The sequence below is a fragment of the Giraffa tippelskirchi genome, chromosome 4 (genome assembly GCF_054371585.1).
Source record: "Giraffa tippelskirchi isolate mGirTip1 chromosome 4, T2T-mGirTip1v1.2.pri, whole genome shotgun sequence".
Lineage (NCBI taxonomy): Eukaryota > Metazoa > Chordata > Mammalia > Artiodactyla > Giraffidae > Giraffa > Giraffa tippelskirchi.
Window position 1 is genome coordinate 105,084,701 of NC_137278.1, and position 21,459 is coordinate 105,106,159.

Sequence of the window (21,459 nt, forward strand, 5' to 3'; positions counted from 1 at the left end):
AGAACTATGGATGGAGGTTCGTGACATTGTACAGGAGGCAGTGATCAAGAGCATCCCTCCCCAAAAAATGCAAAAAGGCAAAATGGTTGTCTGATGAGGCCTTACAAATAGCTGAGAAAAGAAGAGAAGTGAAAGGCAAAGGCGAAAGGAAAGATATACCCATCTGAATGCAAAGTTCCAAAGAATAGCAAGGAGAGATAAGAAAGCCTTCTTCAGGGATCAGTGCAAAGAAATAGAGGAAAACAATAGAATGGGAAAGACTAGAGATTGCCTCAAGAAAATCAGAGATACCAAGGGAACATTTCATGCAAAAGTGGGCACAATAAAGGACAGAAATGATATGGACCTAACAGAAGATATTAAGAAGAGGTGGCAAGAATACACAGAAGAACTGTACAAAAAAGATCTTCACAACCCAGATAATCACGATGGTGTGATCACTCACCTAGAGCCAGACATTCTGGAATGTGAAGTCAAGTGGGCCTTAGGAAGCATCACTATGAACAAAGATAGTGGAGGTGATGGAATTCCAATTGAGCTATATCAAATTCTAAGAGAAGATGCTGTGAAAGTGCTGCACTCAATATGCTAGCAAATTTGGAAAACTCAGCAGTGGCCACAGGACTGGAAAAGGTCAGCTTTCATTCCAATCCCAATGAAAGGCTATGCCAAATAACATTCAAACTACTATACAATTGCACTCATCTCACTTGCTAGCAAAGTAATGCTCAAAACTCTCCAAGCCAGGATTCAACTATGCTTGAACTATGAACTTCCAGATGTTCAACCTGGATTTGGAAAAGGCAGAGGAACCAGAGATCAAATTGCCAACATCTGTTGGATCATTGAAAAAGCAAGAGAGTTCCAGAAAAACATCTATCTCTGCTTTATTGACTATGCCAAAGCCTTTGACTGTGTGGATCACAACAAACTGTGGAAAATTCTTTAAGTGATGGGAATACCAGACCACTTGACCTGCCTCCTGAGAAATCTGTATGCAGGTATGCAGAATACATCATGCAAAATGCCAGGCTGAATGAAGCACAGGCTGGAATCAAGATTGATGGGAGAAATATCAATAACCTCAGATATGCAGGTGACACCACCCTTATGGCAGAAAGTGAAGAGGGACTAAGGAGCCTTTTGATGAAAGTAAAAGAGGGGAGTGAAAAAGTTGGCTTAAAACTCAACATTCAGAAACCTAAGATCATGCCATCTGGTCCCATCACTTCATGGCAAATAGTTGGGGAAACAATGGAAACAGTGAGAGATTTTATTTTGGGGGGCTCCAAAATCACTTCAGATGATGACTGCAGTCATGAAATTAAAAGACACTTGCTCCTTGGAAGAAAAGCTATGAACAACCTACAGCATGTTAAAAAGCAGAGACATTACTTTGCCAACAAAGGTCTGTCTAGTCAAGGCTATGGTTTTTCCAGTGGTCATGTATGGATGTGAGAGTTGGACTATAAAGAAAGCTGAGTGCTGAAGAATTGATGCTTTTGAACTGTGGCATTGGAGAAGACTCTGGAGAGTCCCTTGGACTGCAAGGAGATCCAACCAGTCCATCCTAAAGGAGATCAGTCCTGTGTGTTCATTGAAGGACTGATGCTGAAGCTGAAACTCCAATAATTTGACCACCTGATGCGAAGAGCTGACTCATTGGAAAAGACCCTGATGCTGGGAAAGATTGAGGGCAGGAGGAGAAAGGGACAACGGAGGAGGAGATGGTTGGATGGCATCACCGACTCAATGGACATGGGTTTGGGTAAACTCCGGGAGTTGGTGATGGACAGGGAGGCCTGGCGTGCTGCAGTCCATGGGGTCATAGAGTCAGACACGACTGAGCGACTGGACTAAACTGAACTGATCTCCTTCACTATATCTTCAGCACATATCTGTTGGTCATCTCATTCCCTACAAATCCTTGTTTATATCCTCAATCATAATCTTTCACTTAATTTCACTCCTATGATCACATTTTCTTTTGTTTCTCTGTGTCCCTGCATGGTCCTCAAAATGCCACCTGTTTCAGATGGATGTGACCATATTCATCTAGCTAATACTTTATTTTAAATGTCCCATATCTGCTAATATAATCTTTATCATCTGAAAGATGATTTAAGGCTTTAAGATTTAAAATGATTTTTGTTCTGTTCTTTAAACCAGTCTTTTTGGTTTTTATCCTCATTGTTACCATTTGCTTCTGGTTATTTTACTTCCTCCTTGAAGTATTTTAGATGAGTTGTGACTTTTTTAACCATCTTTCCAAAAACCCTTCCCAATCCTCTTTTTCATTGTTGAGTCACTAAGTCATGTCCAACACTTTGTGAACCCATGGACCGTAGCACACCAGGCTCCTCTGTCCACTCTCTTCCAGAGTTTGCTCAAATCCATGTCCACTGAGTCAGTGGTGCTAGCTAACCATCTCATCCGCTGCCTCCCCCTTCTCCTTTGCCTTTATTTCCCCAGCATCAGGGTCTTTTCCAGTGATTTGACTCTTTGCACAGGTGGCCAAAGTATTAGAGCTTCAGCTTCAACATCACTTGTTCCAATGAATATTCAAGAATGATTTCCTTTATAATAGACTGGTTTGATCTCTTTCCAGTTCAAGGGACTCTCAGACATCTTCTCAGCACCACAGTTTGAAAGCATCAGTTCTTCGGTGCCCAGCCGTCTTTATGGTCCAACTCTCACATCTGTACATGACTACTAGAAAAATCATAGCTTTGGCTATATGGACCTTTGCCAGAAAAACGATGTCTCGGCTTTTTAATGTTGTCATCTTTATAGGTTTGTCATAGCTTTCCTTCCAAGGAGCAAGCATCTTTAAATTTCATGACTGCAATCACCATTTGCAATGATTTTAGAGCCCAAGAAAATAAAATCTATCACTGCTTCCACTTTTTCCCCTTCTATTTGCCCTATCCTCTAACAAAGTTCAAATGTATTAGTCCTGGTATTCAGTTTTTTGTAACAGCTGCTTCAATTTTATATTCCATTGAATCTTCTGTCACTTAATCGTAAGCCCTTTTTCTTTCAGTATTACCTTCCCCACTTGTGCTTTTCACTTTTGCACTTGCATGATATCACACAAAGGTTGTTCCACCCATACCTTGAACACTGTTTACCTTTGCTGACAGAATCCTATCTGTCCTTCAAAGCCTAACAGAAGCAACTCTTCTTTAGATCCTCTTTACCCTTCATCTCGTCAGATAAAATAACCTCCCCCTATTCTGAAACACAGTAAGGTATTTTATTTCTTTTGTCTTTCATCTTATATTACATTGTATCTTTGTTTGAGTTTAGAGAGTTGTGTCATTACTATTTATGCTTTATAGGATTCTGAATGTGTGAAAGTGTTAGTTGCTCAGTCGTGTCTGACTGTTTGCTACCCGATGGACTGTAGCCCACCAGACTCCTCTGTCCATGGAATTCTCCAGGCAAGAATACTGGAGTGGGTTGCCATTTCCTTCGCTAGGGCATCTTCCCAACCCAGGGATTGATGCATTACATCAACGGGTCTCCTGCATTGCAGGCAGATTTTTTTTTTTTTCAGTTCTTAAAACTTTTTTAATTTTTTAAGTTTTTATTTTATATTATCTACAAAGTAAAAGTTTTTCCCTTAACTTGAACCACCGCAGACAGTGATTACTTCATCAAACTTGAAAGTGAAAGTGAAGTCGCTCAGTTGTGTCCGACTCTTTGCGACCCTGTGGACTGTAGCCTACCAGGCTCCTCCACCCATGGGATTCTCCAGGCAAGAGTACTGGAGTGGGGTGCCATTTCCTTCTCCAGGGGATCTTCCCAACCCAGGGATCCAACCCGGGTCTCCCTCATTGCAGGCAGACACTTTACCCTCTGAAGCATAATAATCCATCAGTTTGACGGTAAGAATTTACTGAACCTTTGTCAAGTTTAGTAAAAGGGCATTCCAAGTCTTGATTTTTTTTTTTTTTTTTTAGCGGTAACAGTAGCAAGAATCACTCTTGTTACTTCTTTTGCTAGCTGATGCATTCATGACTTTCAAGGGTCATTAAAAAATAAATAGCTTCCAGTTTCAGCAAGCAGAGCTGGGGCACTTGCGGGACTTGGAAATAGCATATGGAATTATGGAATAGCCCACAAGTTCCTTAATGCCTCCACTCGGTCCAAATATCTTCCACTGCAAGTGAACTGTTAGCATTCCTATTGGATGTTACAAGAAATCAACATATATTTTTTGAAAACAAAATAATGAAATTCTGGATTTCTGTGCTTCCAGTGGGTAGAAGCAGTACAAGGGAGGAGGGAGTTTGGCCTTTCGGTTCCTCCAGGGCAGCCTTACAGCTGCTGTTGGTAGTGGGCTTGTTCTGAGGTCCATGGACCATGCGGGCTGGATGGGTGTACGCCGGCTGAACGCGAGAAGGAGGAATGGTAAAGGCGGTCTGCTGCGCTGCTGGGAAACCGTTCTGTGGAGACTGAATGCTGCAGGCAAGTGCCATGGAAGAGGGGGTTGGCACAAGCGTGGTGAACGGCAGACTGCAGCAGATTCTTTACCATGTGAGCCGCCAGCAAAACCTAATAGGATTCTTTTTTTTTTTTTTTTTTTTATAAATTTATTTATTTTACTTGGGGGCTAATTACTTTACAATATTGTAATAGTTTTTGCCATACATTGACAAGAATCAGCCATGGGTTTACATGTGTTCCCCTTCCCGAACCCCCCACCCACCTCCCTCCCCCTCCCATCCCTCTGGATCATCCCACTGCCCCGGCCCCGAGCCCTTGTCACATGCATCGAACATGGAATGGTGCTCTGTTTCACATATGACAATACACATGTCTCAATGCCATTCTCCCAGAACGTCCCACCCTCACCTTCTCCCTCAGAGTCCATAAAATTGTTCCATGCATCTGTGTCTCTCATTCTGTCCCGCATATAGGGTTATCGTTACCATCTTTCAGATTCCATATATATGCATTAGTATACTGTATTGTTGTTTTTCTTTCTGGCTTACTTCACTCTGTATAATGGGCTCCAGTTTCATCCATCTCAGTAGAACCGGTTCAAATGTATTTTTTTTAATGGCTGAGTAATATTCCATTGTGTATATGTACCACAGCTTCCTTATCCATTCATCTGCTGATGGACATCTAGGTTGCTTCCATGTCCTGGCTATTGTAAACAGTGCTGCGATGAACATTGGGGTACACGCGTCTCTTTCAATTCTGGTTTCCTCGGTGTATATGCCCAGCAGTGGGATTGCTGGGTCATATGGCAGTTCTATTCCCAGTTTTTTAAGGAATCTCCACACTGTTCTCCATAGTGGCTGTACTAGTTTGCATTCCCACCAACAGTGTAAGAGGGTTCCCTTTTCTCCACACCCTCTCCAGCATTTATTGCTTGTAGACTTTTGGATAGCAGCCATTCTGACTGGTGTGAAATGATACCTCATTGTGGTTTTGATTTGCATTTCTCTAATAATGAGTGATGTTGAGCATCTTTTCATGTGTTTGTTAGCCATCTGTATGTCTTCTTTGGAGAAATGTCTGTTTAGTTCTTTGGCCCATTTTTTGATTGGGTCATTTATTTTTCGGGAATTCAGCTGCAGAAGTTGCTTGTATATTTTTGAGATTAATTGTTTGTCTGTTGCTTCATTTGCTATTATTTTCTCCCATTCTGAAGGCTGTCTTTTCACCTTGTTTATAGTTTCCTTTGTTGTGCAAAAGCTTTTAATTTTAATTAGGTCCCATTTGTTTATTTTTGCTTTTATTTCCAATATTCTGGGAGGTGGGTCATGGAGGATCCTGCTGTGATTTATATCGGAGAGTGTTTTGCCTATGTTTTCCTCTAGGAGTTTTATTGTTTCTGGTCTTACGTTTAGATCTTTAATCCATTTTGAGTTTATTTTTGTGTACGGTGTTAGGAAGTGTTCTAGTTTCATTCTTTTACAAGTGGTTGACCAGTTTTCCCAGCACCACTTGTTAAAGAGGTTGTCTTTTCTCCATTGTATATTCTTGCCTCCTTTGTCGAAGATAAGGTGTCCATATGTGCGTGGGTTTATCTCTGGGCTTTCTATTTTGTTCCATTGATCTATATTTCTATCTTTGTGCCAGTACCATACTGTCTTGATGACTGTGGCTTTGTAGTAGAGTCTGAAGTCAGGCAGGTTGATTCCTCCAGTTCCATTCTTCTTCCTCAAGATTGCTTTGGCTATTCGAGGTTTCTTGTATTTCCATACAAATTGTGAGATGATTTGTTCTAGTTCTGTGAAAAATACCATTGGTAGCTTGATAGGGATTGCATTGAATCTGTAGATTGCTTTGGGTAGAATACTCATTTTCACTATATTAATTCTTCCAATCCATGAACACGGTATATTTCTCCATCTGTTTGTGTCCTCTTTGATTTCTTTCATCAGTGTTTTATAGTTTTCTATATATAAGTCTTTTGTTTCTTTAGGTAGATATATTCCTAAGTATTTTATTCTTTTTGATGCAATGGTGAATGGTATTGTTTCCTTAATTTCTCTTTCTGTTTTTTCATTATTGGAGTATAGGAATGCAAGGGATTTCTGTGTGTTAATTTTATATCCTGCAACTTTACTATATTCATTGATCAACTCTAGTAATTTTCTAGTAGAGTCTTTAGGGTTTTCTATGTAGAGGATCATGTCATCTGCAAACAGTGAGAGTTTTACTTCTTCTTTTCCTATCTGTATTCCTTTTATTTCTTTTTCAGCTCTGATTGCTGTGGCCAAAACTTCCAAAACTATGTTGAATAGTAGTGGTGAAAGTGGGCATCCTTGCCTTGTTCCTGACTTTAGGGGAAATGCTTTCAATTTTTCACCATTGAGGATAATGTTTGCTGTGGGTTTGTCATATATAGCTTTTATTATGTTGAGATATGTTCCTTCTATTCCTGCTTTCTGGAGGGTTTTAATCATAAATGGATGCTGAATTTTGTCAAAGGCTTTTTCTGCATCTATTGAGATAACCATATGGTTTTTTTCTTTCAATTTGTTAATGTGGTGTATTACATTGATTGATTTGCGGATGTTAAAAAAACCTTGCATTCCTGGGATAAAGCCCACTTGGTCATGATGTATGATCTTTTTAATATGATGTTGGATTCTGTTTGCTAGAATTTTATTAAGGATTTTTGCATCTATGTTCATCAGTGATATTGGCCTGTAGTTTTCCTTTTTTGTGACATCTTTGTCTAGTTTTGGAATTAGGGTGATGGTGGCCTCATAGAATGAGTTTGGAAGTTTACCATCTTCTGCAATTTTCTGGAAGAGTTTGAGCAGGATAGGTGTTAGCTCTTCTCTAAATTTTTGGTAGAATTCCGCTGTGAAGCCGTCTGGTCCTGGGCTTTTGTTTGCTGGAAGATTTCTGATTACACTTTCGATTTCCGTGCTTGTGATGGGTCTGTTAAGATCTTCTATTTCTTCCTGGTTCAGTTTTGGAAAGTTATACTTTTCTAAGAATTTGTCCATTTCTTCCAAGTTGTCCATTTTATTGGCATATAGCTGTTGGTAGTAGTCTCTTATGATCCTTTGTATTTCTGTGGAATCTGTTGTGATCTCTCCATTTTCATTTCTAATTTTGTTGATCTGATTCTTCTCCCTTTGTTTCTTGATGAGTCTGGCTAATGGCTTATCAATTTTGTTTATCTTCTCGAAAAACCAGCTTTTAGTTTTGTTGATTTTTGCTATGGTCTCTTTTGTTTCTTTTGCATTTATTTCTGCCCTAATTTTTAAGATTTCTTTCCTTCTACTGACCCTGGGGTTTTTCATTTCTTCCTTCTCTAGTTGCTTTAGGTGTAGAGTTAGTTGATTTATTTGATTTTTTTCTTGTTTCTTGAGGTACGCCTGTATTGCTATGAACCTTCCCCTTAGTATTGCTTTTACAGTGTCCCATAGGTTTTGGGTTGTTGTGTTTTCATTTTCATTCGTTTCTATGCATAATTTTATTTCTTTTTTGATTTCTTCTGTGATTTGTTGGTTATTCAGAAGCGTGTTGTTTAGCCTCCATATGTTGGAACTTTTAATAGTTTTTTTCCTGTAATTGAGGTCTAATCTTACTGCATTGTGGTCAGAGAAGATGGCTGGGATGATTTCAATTTTTTTGAATTTACCAAGGCTAGATTTATGGCCCAGGATGTGATCTATCCTGGAGAAAGTTCCATGTGCACTTGAGAAAAAGGTAAAATTGATTGTTTTGGGGTGGAAACTCCTGTAAATATCAATTAAATCTAATTTGTCTATTGTATCATTTAAAGTTTGTGTTTCCTTGTTAATTTTCTGTTTAGTTGATCTATCCATATGCGTGAGTGGAGTATTAAAGTCTCCCACTATTATTGTGTTATTGTTAATTTCCCCTTTCATACTTGTTAGTATTTGCCTTATATATTGTGGTGCTCCTATGTTGGGTGCATATATATTTATGATTGTTACGTCTTCTTCTTGAATTGATCCTTTGATCTTTATGTAGTGTCCTTCTTTGTCCCTTTTCACATCCTTTATTTTAAAGTCTATTTTATCTGAAATGAGTATTGCGACTCCTGCTTTCTTTTGGTCTCCGTTTGCATGGAATATGTTTTTCCATCCTTTCACTTTCAGCCTGTGTGTGTCCCTAGTTTTGAGGTGGGTCTCTTGTAGACAGCATATATAGGGGTCTTGTTTTTGTATCCATTCAGCAACCCTTTGCCTTTTGGTTGGGGCATTCAACCCATTTACATTTAAGGTAATTATTGATAAGTATGATCCCGTTGCCATTTACTTTGTTGTTTTGAGTTCGTGTTGAAACATCCTTTCTGTGTTTCCTGTTTAGAGAAGATCCTTTAGCATTTGCTGGAGAGCTGGTTTGGTGGTGCTGAATTCCCTCAGCTCTTGCTTGTCTGTAAAGCTTTTGAATTCTCCTTCATATCTGAATGAGATCCTTGCTGGGTACAGTAATCTGGGTTGTAGATTATTCTCTTTCATTACTTTAAGTATGTCCTGCCATTCCCTTCTAGCCTGAAGGGTTTCTATTGAAAGATCAGCTGTTATCCTTATGGGGATCCCCTTGTGTGTTATTTGTTGTTTTTCCCTTGCTGCTTTTAATATTTGTTCTTTGTGTTTGATCTTTGTTAATTTGATTAATATGTGTCTTGGGGTGTTTCGCCTTGGGTTTATCCTGTTTGGAACTCTCTGGGTTTCTTGGACTTCTGTGACTATTTCTTTCCTCAATTTAGGGAAATTCTCAACTATTATCTCCTCGAAAACCTAATAGGATTCTAAGCAGTTTTCCTCAGCAAGCATATGTTAAAGGAATAAATTAGTTGAGAAGATCTTCCTCTCTTTAAAAGTGATTGCTTATCACTGAGAGTATGTGTGTGTTGGTCGCTCAGTTGTGTCCGACTCTTTGCGACCCCATGGACTGTAGCCCGCCAGGCTCCTCTGTCCATGGAATTCTCCAGGCAAGGATACTGGAGTGGGTAGCCATTCTCTTCTCCAGAGGACCTTCCCCACCCATGGATAGAAGCCGTATTTCCTGCGTTGCAGACAGATTCTTCATTGTCACCAGGGAAGCCCAGAATATTCTTTATAAAACCTTAAAAAAAATCACTTAGTAGTTTCTACCCTATCATCTCCCTGAAATTTAGTATAGCAAACATAGTGATATTTTCTTGATTAAATCTCAGAATTATACAAATCTTGCAGAAATAGTATATTTATTTCCCATAAAGCTACTTAGGCTGTGTAACATCCAATTTGTTTGATTGGGGCTGGAATTTTGAGTTACAAGTGAGTATAAATTACAATGCTGAAAATTATATTGGTGTAAAAATATTTTAAAGACACAGTGAAAGGGAGTTTATTGTTTTCTTTTTGAACAAGGGTTTACAGTGAGTTTTGCCTGCATAAAGAAGTGTAATCTTGGTTATAACCCATATAGTAGGTGCTCAGTATATGCTGGCTGCATGATGACAGATGAAGAACCCATCTGCCTATGAAGTTCTAGGAAATAGTGATTTTTAAAATTGAGTTTTGGAAAGAAAAGTCTAGTTAAATATAGAAGAATGCAGGCATGCTACTCTGGAGAACTTAAAATGTTCAAATTGGCAAGACAAACATATTTTTGAAAAGTTAATTAAATTATACAATATAATCATAAGAGAGAGTCCCATAGTATATAACTTTAAAACACTAAATATATTCCTAGGTTTTCTTTCCTGTTAGTACTCTGCTCCAGCTCAACCCAGACAGGAAAACAGGTACATTCTTTATGATTAGAAAGGACTCTTTTGCCATTAGCCCATGCCAAATTGATAGTTTTTATAGCCTGACAAGAGACCGAGTCTTCATTACCTAGAGGGAAACACTTAAATCATCAGAAGATGGCTGTTCTGTACTGAAAGTTTTCAGTTGACTGCTCAAGATTCTGTTTCACTCCCCAGGTGGCAAGGGTTAGTTTTTCTGCAGAACTGACAATTTCCACCTTGGGGTGGGTAGATTAGATTGGGAATTTATAGGAGGGGAGCTTGTCAAGGAAATTCAAGGAGCAGAATTGATAAGTTCTAAAGGGAATTCTAACCTGGTCCCCAGATTGAATCATAGATGCTTATACTTTATGGATTTATACAACTGTGCAGAAGATGCAGAGTAAGAAGCAGAAGAAAGAGCAAAGAGTAGAAACTGTGGAAGGAAAATATACCAGAAAAGGCATACAACTCTATGGCTTGTCCAGGGAGCCCATCATTTGCTGAGTTGTGAGTAAAATACAAATTTGGGGAGCAAAACTGTGATGATGACTGAATTTTTTCAAGACATTTCTCTAATGCTGATTCGTAGAGCCTGAGTAGTCTACTGCATTAAAATTCTGGAATTACAGGGAGCAGTTCTGGTAACAGTGGAAATTCATTCTTGTGTCTCTGTACTCATTGTTGCCACCCAGCCCCAGGCTGGATGAGTCTATATGGGGTTCTTATGATTCTCTTATAAAAAGAGATACCTGGTAAGAAATTAGCTATGATGAATTTAAAGTGAGTATGAAGTTAGAAATGTAGTTATAAAAGGATTTATTTCCCTTAAAACCAGACTATCATTTATTTTTTCTTTTTTTTAAGATTTTTTAAAGTTTATTTATTTTTAACTGAAGGATAATTGCTTTACAGAACTATGTTGTTTCCTATCATTTATTTTTAAACTTTTGCTGCTTTTAATTCACTGCTTCATAGTTAAAACAGTTTGGTGCAGATAGAAATATCTTCTTGAAGGCTTATTTATATTTTGCATACAGATTTGTGATAATCTAGGCTTAACCATCAATTCTTAGAATTTTTCATATTGATTACATGTCAGCCTTTTCTCACTGATATTGTTCTACAATGTGATAACCATTTTCAAAATGAGATAGACTCTTACATTAGTATTTTCTTCTATTACTCTAAATATTTATCAGCCTCATATATGTTCTACTTGTATATGGATTTATAGAAGACTCTAAAAGGAAAAAAACAGGAAATAAATATAATTACCTTGATATAATACTGACAGCTAACACTTCTATCATGGTTACTAATTTTTAAACCCAGTTTGAATTGCCTTACATTCAGTAATGTATTTAAATTTCAGGAAAACCATATAAATTGGGACTATTATTGCCTGTACTTTTCAAGTGAGAAAAGTGAGGAACTGAGGGGTTAAATACTTTTGCTGAGTAAACATGGAGGATAATGCCAGAACCAGGATTTGAATCCAAGAAATCTGATTCCTTGGAACTTCCTACTCTCTACTTCTATAACTAAATTATTCTTGATTGAGCCAGAGATAGAGTATATACCTATGTTAGTTACTTCAAAGCTATATTTCAATATGATTATTTATAACATGGGTGTACCTGCCTTACTAGATTATGAACCTGTGAGTACAAGAACCTTGTTTTATTAACTTTGTCATATATGGTGCTTAGCAAAATTTCTAGTATTCCTGAATTACAACTTATTATTGCTCTGAGATATTTTATCCAAGAGACTTCTACTTCAAAATCATCAGTTTTAGATCCACAAAACTTTTAGATTGACCGAACAAAAAAATGCAATTGTAACCTGAAAGTGAAGTATTGCATTCATGATTCTCTTATTTCTTAACTATTTTTAAGAATTAAATAGCATGAATGAAGAAGACTATTTTTGACTGATATAGAATAATTTTAGAATCATGTTACTTGGTTGAAATTTTTTTCTTTTCTTTTTTAAAAAATACTCTTTCTTACAGGGTGCTGCTTTAATTAGAATGCTGGCTAATTTTATGGGCCATTCAGTATTTCAAAGGGGTTTGCAAGTAAGTAAAATGTTTTCTATTTTCTTTTACATTTCTCCTTATTCCTGTGTTTATTTTAAAGATATTTCACAGCTTGGGAAATTGCTAATACAAAATTGCTGAATTTTATGGGAAACTATAAGGTAAGTAAGGTAAGCAGTGCCTTACCATACAACAAATGAAAATGGTAGATAAGATTCTGTATTAACCCACAAAACTCGAAAGGTTATATCATTTAGAATCTCTTTAATATGAATTTTTAAACTGAAGTAATTTTCAAATATAGCAGATCCTAAACAGTCTATATCAGATTTCACAAAAGTCAATTTCCCTTTTCTTCCATTTAAAAGTTTGTATAAAATGAAAGCAAATTATGTTAGCCTTCTTGGAATCATGTATTGTTTGAGAAATTCTTAACACTTTCTCAGATATGTGCCTTTTATGTTGTTTGCTGTTTTAATGTTGATATACAGAGATTGTTATTTGTTCCAAATATATTAAAGTTTTTTTTAAATTATGAAATACAGTACTTTAAATAAAGAAGGAAAAAAAGAAACAGTTTTATTTTAATACATTTACAGTATGAAACTGGAATCTAGGAGTAGATTCTTAGAAAAGGAAGATTCTTAAATTTTTGACAGCAAATACAAATATAGAAAAATAGAATTTTTATTACATTGAATCTGTTGGAGTAAATCATGTTCCTAGCAGCTGTGATTGATGAATTATTTATGATGCATTCTGCTACTTAGAAGTGTCCTTTAAAGTAAATTGATGTTCACCTGAAATACAATTATGCTAAGAGAGAGAGAGCAATCAATCTTATCTTTCTCAGTAAGCTTTTCATTTTGAAATTTAAATAAACTACATATGGGATCAGGTCATGTTTTAGTAGTCTAATTCTATCTTTACCCAAAATAAACTAAAAGATAAAATACAAAACAAGAGTTAAATATGTTATGACAAAGCTATAAATACTGAAGATAAGAGAAAAAAATATATAAATTCCTTGAAGAATAATTTTCCTTAGAAAATATTTTTACCAAATTGTTCCAGCTGGGGTTGGAATTACTTTAATCAGCTCTCTCCATTAGGGCCACCTTTGGAATGGCTGAATTCCAGTGAATCTGTTTGCCAAGTGCTAACACATAGTTAGGAAAATCTTTTTTTTTCTCTGTGAGTGACCTCCATGAATATCAACTATCTGGAGAAATGTCCTTCCTTATCCCCACTCCTTTGTTTTTCCCACTGAAGTTGTAGCATGACAGTACAGTTCCAGAAAATAGCTGAGCTTTCATAAGAGCTCCACAAATTGAATTTAATTTCCTGGTAGCAAGCTGATGTGAAATCACTTTCTGTATACAATTTTTATTTAATTTTATTATATTTTTTCTCATTGGTGTGTTTAGATTTGCTTGGAAGATTGAGTAACTATACTTATATTATCTGGAAAGGATTTTTTTTTGCAATGTTTTTCTTTTTCTTATTGTACTTTGTGGTATGCAAAATAGATCAATTTTTAATACACCCTCTTCTACTGACCCAGTCTGTTCAGTTTTATCTGTAACAGTTAGATTCTACCCTCTGACTCCCATGATATTAAACTTTCATCTGAAGCCTGTATTAATGTGTGCCTTTATGCTCTGGTACTTGATTTGGTTAATTTTCAACTGAGGGACTCTGTGTTTGTCAACATTGCATTTCATTTGCCTGTGACATCTCATTGATCAGATAGATCTTTATCCTTCAGTACTTTCCTTGCCGCTTTATTTATACTCATCACTCAAACTGATTTAGTGTATCATCAGCAGTTTGGATTAGTTTACAGTAGATTCCTATGTCTAGGTGATAAATTATCATCTCTTGTGCATGAAGATGCATGGGATATGGTTTGAAAATGACCTCCTGAACAGACACTTCATGTCATGGTGCTGAGTGGCCACAGAGTTGATATTAATATATTTCCCATCCACAAGCCTCTGGGGAATCTTGGTTTACATGTTGCTGAAAGAGCTAATCTAGACTGTCAGTGCTTATCTCTGCTGGAAAATCTATTAATTGTTTTTATATTAACAACGGCTATTTCTTTGTTGGCACACAGACCCAGGGTTAGATTTACAAATGTAGGCATCCTAAATTGCAAATAGTATTTTTTTAGTATATTCTCCCCCCATCCCACCATCCCTCTCTTTCTTTCTTCTTCCCTCCCTCCATATTTCCTTTTTGTTTGTTTGTTTGTTTTAGTACTTGGACTTTAGCCCTGATGTTCCATACCTGAATAATATTATAATGGTGGTTTCTTCTAAAACTTGGTTTGTCTTGAATCTTTTAGTCCTTATGATCCATCTTAAGCTCTTTTGGGAACAAGGAAAATATTTTTTACAAATACATTCACAAATAAATAAAACAATATATTTATACAATATAAATTTAAAATATAATAAAATACATAACATAGTATATAAATAGATAAAAAGTATAAATGTAATATTTATATAATAAAAGTAATAAAAATAATATAAAGGTAGATGAGTTCACATGTTTATATTTAACTTAGCAAGTATCTGAGTATTGATTCAGCTACGTATTTCTTAACTTTTATAATATTTAGTATTGGGCAACATATTTCAAGTTTTAACTTATATGTATATCCCTCAGTAGAAAGGGACTCCAGAGACTTTTTGAGAAAAGTTTTGTTTCTAGTATCCGTATAATCCATTCAATCAGCTATCTGAATGTCTGGTAAATGGTTTCATACTGAATAATCACAACTTTCCTTGGTCTGAGCTTCTTGATTTTTTGGTCCAATTCCCTTATTTCTTGAATGTTGTGTGATGCTTAAATGGTTCAGTTTTGCATAATTTTTAAAATAAGTTGCTTCAAAACTTCTTTTAGTATGTAATAGACAGAACACACATTCTGTCTATTTAGATTATAATAGATGGCATAGGGCTCCTCAGGTGGCTCATTGGATAAAGAATCCGCCTACAATGCAGGATACCACCTGCAATGTAGGAGACTGCCTGCAATGCAGGAAACCCAGGTTCCATCCCTGGGTCAGGAAGATCCCTTGAACAAGGAAATGGCAGCCCACTCCAGTATTCTTGCCTGGGAAATCCTATAGACAGGTTTGCCTGGCAGGCTACTGTCCCTTAGAGTCGGACATGACTGAAGCGACTGAGCACCATTAATAAGTCAGTTTCCATTTTGTTTTGATGGTTAAATTGAAAGTGAAATAGAGCAAATGAAGTGTGAACCTTTGTGGATTGTGTATGCCACTTATAAATAATACATTTTTTTAAACACAGAAATATTTGTATTTTTGCAAGTTCTGTATAGCTACTGTTCTTCCATAGTAGATTACCCAAAACAATTGTTGGAATATTTGGGGACACAGAGGCAATGGAATAAGTAGGGGAAAACATTTCTTATTCTTTTTTTCAACTTTTTATTTTGTATTGGGGTATAACTGATTAACAATATTGTGATAGTTTCAGGTGAACAGTGAAGGGACTCAGCCATACATATACATGTATCCTTTCTCCCCCAAACTCCCCTCCCATCCAGGCTTCCAAATAACATTGAGCAGAGTTCCTTGTGCTATACAGTAAGTCCTTGTTGGTTATCCATTTTAAATATATTAGTGTGTACATGTCCACCCCAAACTTCCTAACTATTCCTTCCCCCCGTGTTTTCCCCCTGACAACCATTATTATTGTTCCTAATTAATGATGGGCTTTCTGTTAGTCACTAAGTCCTTCCTGGCCTCTGACTTCATAGTTATAAAATGCAAGAGTAGAATTAAAAATTAGATTTTTTTCATCTTATTAATGCATTTTACTAGGTAGACAATTTGGGTTTGATACGTTAATTTGGGACAACTGTTTCAATTTAATGAGAGAATTTAGCTAGTGTTCCTGAATCTTCAGTTAATCATCTGCATAGTGAGACTATATGGCTTTGACCCTGTTGAGAGAGTTAGAGGAGTAGTCAGGAAAACCAGTGCTAGATTTCAGAAAATCAAGAAACTTTGGTATCACAGAGAAAACACCCACACATTCAGTGTAGTTCTAGTCAGATTTTGGGAGAGCGTGGAAACAGATGTGTTTGTTCTATTCACCATTTTAATCCAGAAGTCCTTTGAGTCGTTCTTCCGTTGACTTCAGTGGCACTGTAGTCTGAGTATCTTCTTAGTTCACCTCATGATCAACCTCTGTTACTGCAAGAATTGCTGAATCTTTCTGAAATTCTCACATCTTTAAGTTCCTAGGTTTCTTATAGTACACATAGTAATTTTTACCCATTTGCACAATGTTTGTACATATGATCGATAAATTGCGATCTACTTCTTTTACCTTGTTTTTATAATTTAAGCTTCCATAACTCAAATCCTCACTCTTACCTAAGTACTCTAGACTTATTTTTAAAGTAGATCATTCAGAGAAGGATTCTTTTAGGTAGAATTGTTTCACATGACTTTGACCTTTCTTAGTTGATTTTTACGTGTTTTCATTTCCCTAGTTACATTCCCTAGTTATAATTTTTCTTTGAGTTTTTAGAAATAAAAAAATAAAGGCATAATTTTAATTTTGACATCCTCAGATAACATTGACTCAGTAGCTATTAAAAAATAATTAGTACATACTACTACTGTTTTTTCTTTTCAAACAAAACAATATCGCTTTAATGATTTGAGCCTGGCAGTACTGTTCTTTATGTTGCTAAGAGGCAACACTGAGCAACTAAAATTATAAAGAAAGATCATTGTTAAACATGATATAAACTCACTTAGAAATCAGTCAGAGTGAGTCACCTTCCTGCTCATCCAATGAAGGTAATTCAATATCATTTAAAATATGGTTGAATAAAGAAATATTTCCTTTGATTAGTATTTAACTGCTCTTTTCCATAAGGTAACCTACAAAAAGATGTTTGGCTCCAATTATCAGGGTGGAAATTGCTTATGCAAATCAATGTAAGGCAATGAGGTGTGGATAAGAAGTAAATATCATTATTATTGGTTGTGCTCATAAAATTCTGATAGCCTGAAGGTAATGACAGCACAAAGCTATAGGGGTTATCAGTAGCAACAACATACTCAATAACCTGTTTTCCATGAGAAGCTACATGTTAATGTGTGTACACAGGATTTTTATTTGAAAACTAAAAGCTTATGTCTGTGAGACATGGTTTGCTCCCTTGCGTGTAAGTTTTTAGATAAATGGAAAGTCAGAAAATAACAGAGGAACAGAGACAGCATGTCAAAGTTAATTTCCTTTCTGAAGAGATAATATTGTGCTTTTAATCGGACGGTAGCTGAATCATGCTTCATCTAAAACTGAATGACCATAGGCAGGTTCTGTTCACATTTCTCCCTGTTTCACTCAAATCACTGTGCAGTTTTAGGTATGCTATAGGTAGAAAGGTTAATTAACTCTTCATGATAATTTTTTGTCATCATTCAATACCATATGATAATAATACTATCATAGATCATGTTTAGTCATTGGATTTGACCTAATTAGCATTTAACTTATTAAAGACCAACTACAAAGCTAAACTCACTGAGTATGCTATAGAGAAAAAAATATTAGTTTTAAGGAAAGATTCTATGAATTTGAGAATCAAGAATACTATCTCTAATAAAAACCAAGTACTTTAAAAACATAAATGGCAAAAACTATTTATATTTCTTAATCAGAGAAAAATAACTTCTATTCATCAGTTTTAATTTGCTTATATACAACTACTGATTGAATTCTTATCATTCTGCTTCTGAAATAAATGTTGTTAGTTGACTACTGTGACTATATAGCATTAACTAAAAAGCCTTCATTGGTATTGACATGTATCTCTATTTGTTCATCCCATAAGTATTTTCCCAGATTAATGGGAGGTCTTAGAAATTTATTCTTACTGGTTTCTTTTACCTGTTAGTCAAGAGCTCAAGATATATTCATTTTGTGAAAGTGTTACTCCCTCAGTCGTGTCTGACTCTGTGACCCCATGGACTGTAGCCCACCAGGCTCCTCTTTCCATGGAATTCTCCAGGCAAGAATACTGGAGTGGGTTGCCATTCACTTCTCCAGGGGATCTTCCCGACCCAGGGATCGAACCTGGATCTCCTGCTTTGCAGGCAGATTCTTTACCATCTGAGCCACCAGGGAAGCCCTATATTCATTTTAACTAATAGGGTTCATACTGTAAAATGATACTTTTGATAACTTTATTTAAAATATATTTGTGAAATGATTTGATATATTTGACTGATGTGTGACATATATATATGTCTGTGTAAATATGCACACACTGGGGTATATATACCTATCTACAAACACTCTCTCCATGTAAACATTACCATTTGGTTATATTACTAGTTCAGAGGTACAACAAACTTGCCTTAGAAGTATTTTCCCCCCCAAAAAAAAAGAAGTATTTTCCTCTAACCTAATTAGCTCTTGCATCAGCAGTTTTCTTTCATTTCCTTTTTTATTTTTTCTCTTATGTTATGTTCTATTTTCAGAATGTTCATGTAATAGCCTAGAACTATATATTTGCCAATATTGAAAGCTTTGATGCTAAAAAAAACCCTTCTAGGTTGGGAAGATTTCTTTTAACTACTATTTTAATAACTGCTAGATGATTCTAGTACATAGTTTAGTACTAGTAATATGGCATAGATGTACATAATAATTTTAGTTTTTTTTTTCCTAGTTGACAAGCATTTACATTGCTTTCCAATACTGGTAAAATAAATAATACTGAAATAATTTTTAAATTATAGATTTACCCCTTGTATTTTGATTTTCTTTTAATCTATATTTCTGGAAACACATTACCAATTTTTTCTTCTAAGATATTAAGTCAATACATAATTTAGAAAGAAAGTTTGAAAGTTCTATTTTTATAATACACTAAGCAAACAACATTGTGTCTTATTTTCAAAATAAATTTCTCACTAATTTAATAAGTAAAAAATTGCTATTTCAGTGTATGTATTTTTATCACAAATGAGATTGAAAGCTTTTCATGTAGTCTCTTGCCTTTCACTGTTATCACTTACTTTTATATGACATATTTATCCATGTGTCTATCTGTTTAAAAAATTAAAGTTTTCCTTTTAAAACTTAAAACTATTTATAGATAGTTATAGAAATAATGAACTATAATATATTTATACTAATTCTTTTTCCTTTCTGATATCTAAATGTCTAAATTAAGTTGTGAAAAGGCATATGTTATAAATTAGTGGCTTAAGAGTGCTGTAAAGACCTATCCTAAGTTATGTGTTTGGAACCTATCTTACAGAAGGTTCAAATGTATTAAAAATTCCATGTTGATCTACCTCTGTGTTTCTGTCTATGGAAGAGAAGACTCTGTGGTAGTATGTCACACAAAGAAATGGGGATATCCGTTTGTCATCCTGCATCTTATTTCCTTTTGCTATCAGTTTCTTGTAGTCACTTTTTCACTTCTGCTCAAAGTCTCTCTCTATGATTATGTTACAGATCATTTTTCCCCCCTTAAAAGCAATAACTCATTTTACTGTCAAAAACTTTCCTTAATGCTTTGTGCTAATAAACCAAACTATGATTTCTCTTCCTGCCTCTCTTTATATCCATGTAGTTCACCCATCAGATATGTTCAGTCACTCATTTATTCCACACATACGGCACGGCCACATAATGTCAGACACCACGATATGTACCAAGTATTTAAATATTCAGGGTATGCTACACACAACAGATATGCCCCCTGACCTCATGAATCATATTTTTGGACAAGATTGATGCTAAAAAGGAAAAAGGCAAATACAGATACATTTCCTACATGTGATAAATACTAGGCAGGAAAAAAATTGGATGTTGTGAGAGAACATATAATATGGGTGGGTCAGGCAACTTTAGATTGGGTGTTTAGAAAATCCTTCTTGAGAAGAAGGTATGTGTCCTGAGGTCTGAAGGATGAGAAAGGGGGTTGGGGGAGATCATTCTGGGAAGATGGAAAGGCTTGCACAAAGGGCTGAAGGAAGGAACTCAGTGTGTTCAAGGAAAAGAAAGGAGCTAGTGTGGTTGAGCAGAGTTAGTCAGGACAAAAGATAGGAGAACAGGAGCTAATTATGCAATGCCAAAGTGCACTGTGCTTAAGAAGGTTGGGTTTTATTCCGAGTGCACTGGGGGGTGATTCAGCAATTTTAAAACTGGGATGCAACCTGGTTCTATTTATACTTAAAATAATTATCTGGCTAATTATAGTAATACATTGGGACTGGGGCAATCAGCATACCAGTAGGGGAATCAGGTAATAAAATTAGGAAGATAGTTTAATATTTGGGTGAGAGATGACAAAGTCTTAAAGAGTCACTTGATATATAGAGACATAGATGGATTCAGTGTTCTTTGAAGGTAGGATGAAATGGACCTAGGGATAGATTGGCTGAAGAGTGTGGTATGAGAGGAAGAAAAGGCACCTAAGAATGATTCTGAAGTTTCTGGGTTGGAAGCCTGAAACTTAGTCCAGAAGGGCTATCCTGTTGCAGGTGGAAGGAAGAGAAGGTGCTAGTAAAAGAGTCTGTATCAAGTTAAGTGTCAATTGCTCAGTCATGTTCAACTCTTTGCGACCCCATGGACTGTAGCCCCCTGCTAGGATCCTCTGTCCATGGGATTTTCCAGGCAAGGATTCTGGAATGTGTTGCCATGCCTTCTACAGGGGATCTTCCAGACCCAGGGATCGAACCCAGGTCTCCTGCATTGCAGGCAGATTCTTCACCATCTGAGTCACCAGTAGGATGAGGCAGGCAGAATGCCAATGGTATGCTGCCAATCATGTCAAGAAAAAAAGCATATTTCAAGAATAAGAAATTGACCAAGGAGGTTAAATGCAGCTGAGAGGTGGAAAAAATAAAGACTAAAAAGTGTTCCTTTTGGCAGTTTGCATATTTAATGACTTTAGTGCACTGTGTTAAAGGGTAGAGGGAAAATGTCTAAGAAGAGACAGTGTATCTAGGATAAAATTTTTAAAATTTGCCAAGGAAGGAGATCAGAAAGACAGAGGAGGTAGTTAGAGGGCTAAGGAAAGTTTTTTTTGTTTTAAAAGTGGGAGACAGGTGTGCTAGTTTTAGGCTGGTAGAGAAGGAGTCAAGACAGGAGAAGTTGATAGCACTGGAGAA

At 36.1% G+C, this 21,459-nt stretch overlaps 1 protein-coding gene across 1 annotated transcript in view; it reads left to right on the plus strand.

Moving 5' to 3' along the window:
- The window catches only part of TRHDE (thyrotropin releasing hormone degrading enzyme), a 431,921-nt gene that overhangs the window by 301,405 nt on the left and 109,057 nt on the right, over positions 1 to 21,459 (plus strand). Inside the window, exon 7 of the mRNA XM_081483982.1 lies at positions 12,246 to 12,311. Coding sequence (XP_081340108.1) covers positions 12,246 to 12,311 — 66 coding nt within the window. The remainder of the gene's footprint in view (positions 1 to 12,245; positions 12,312 to 21,459) is intronic.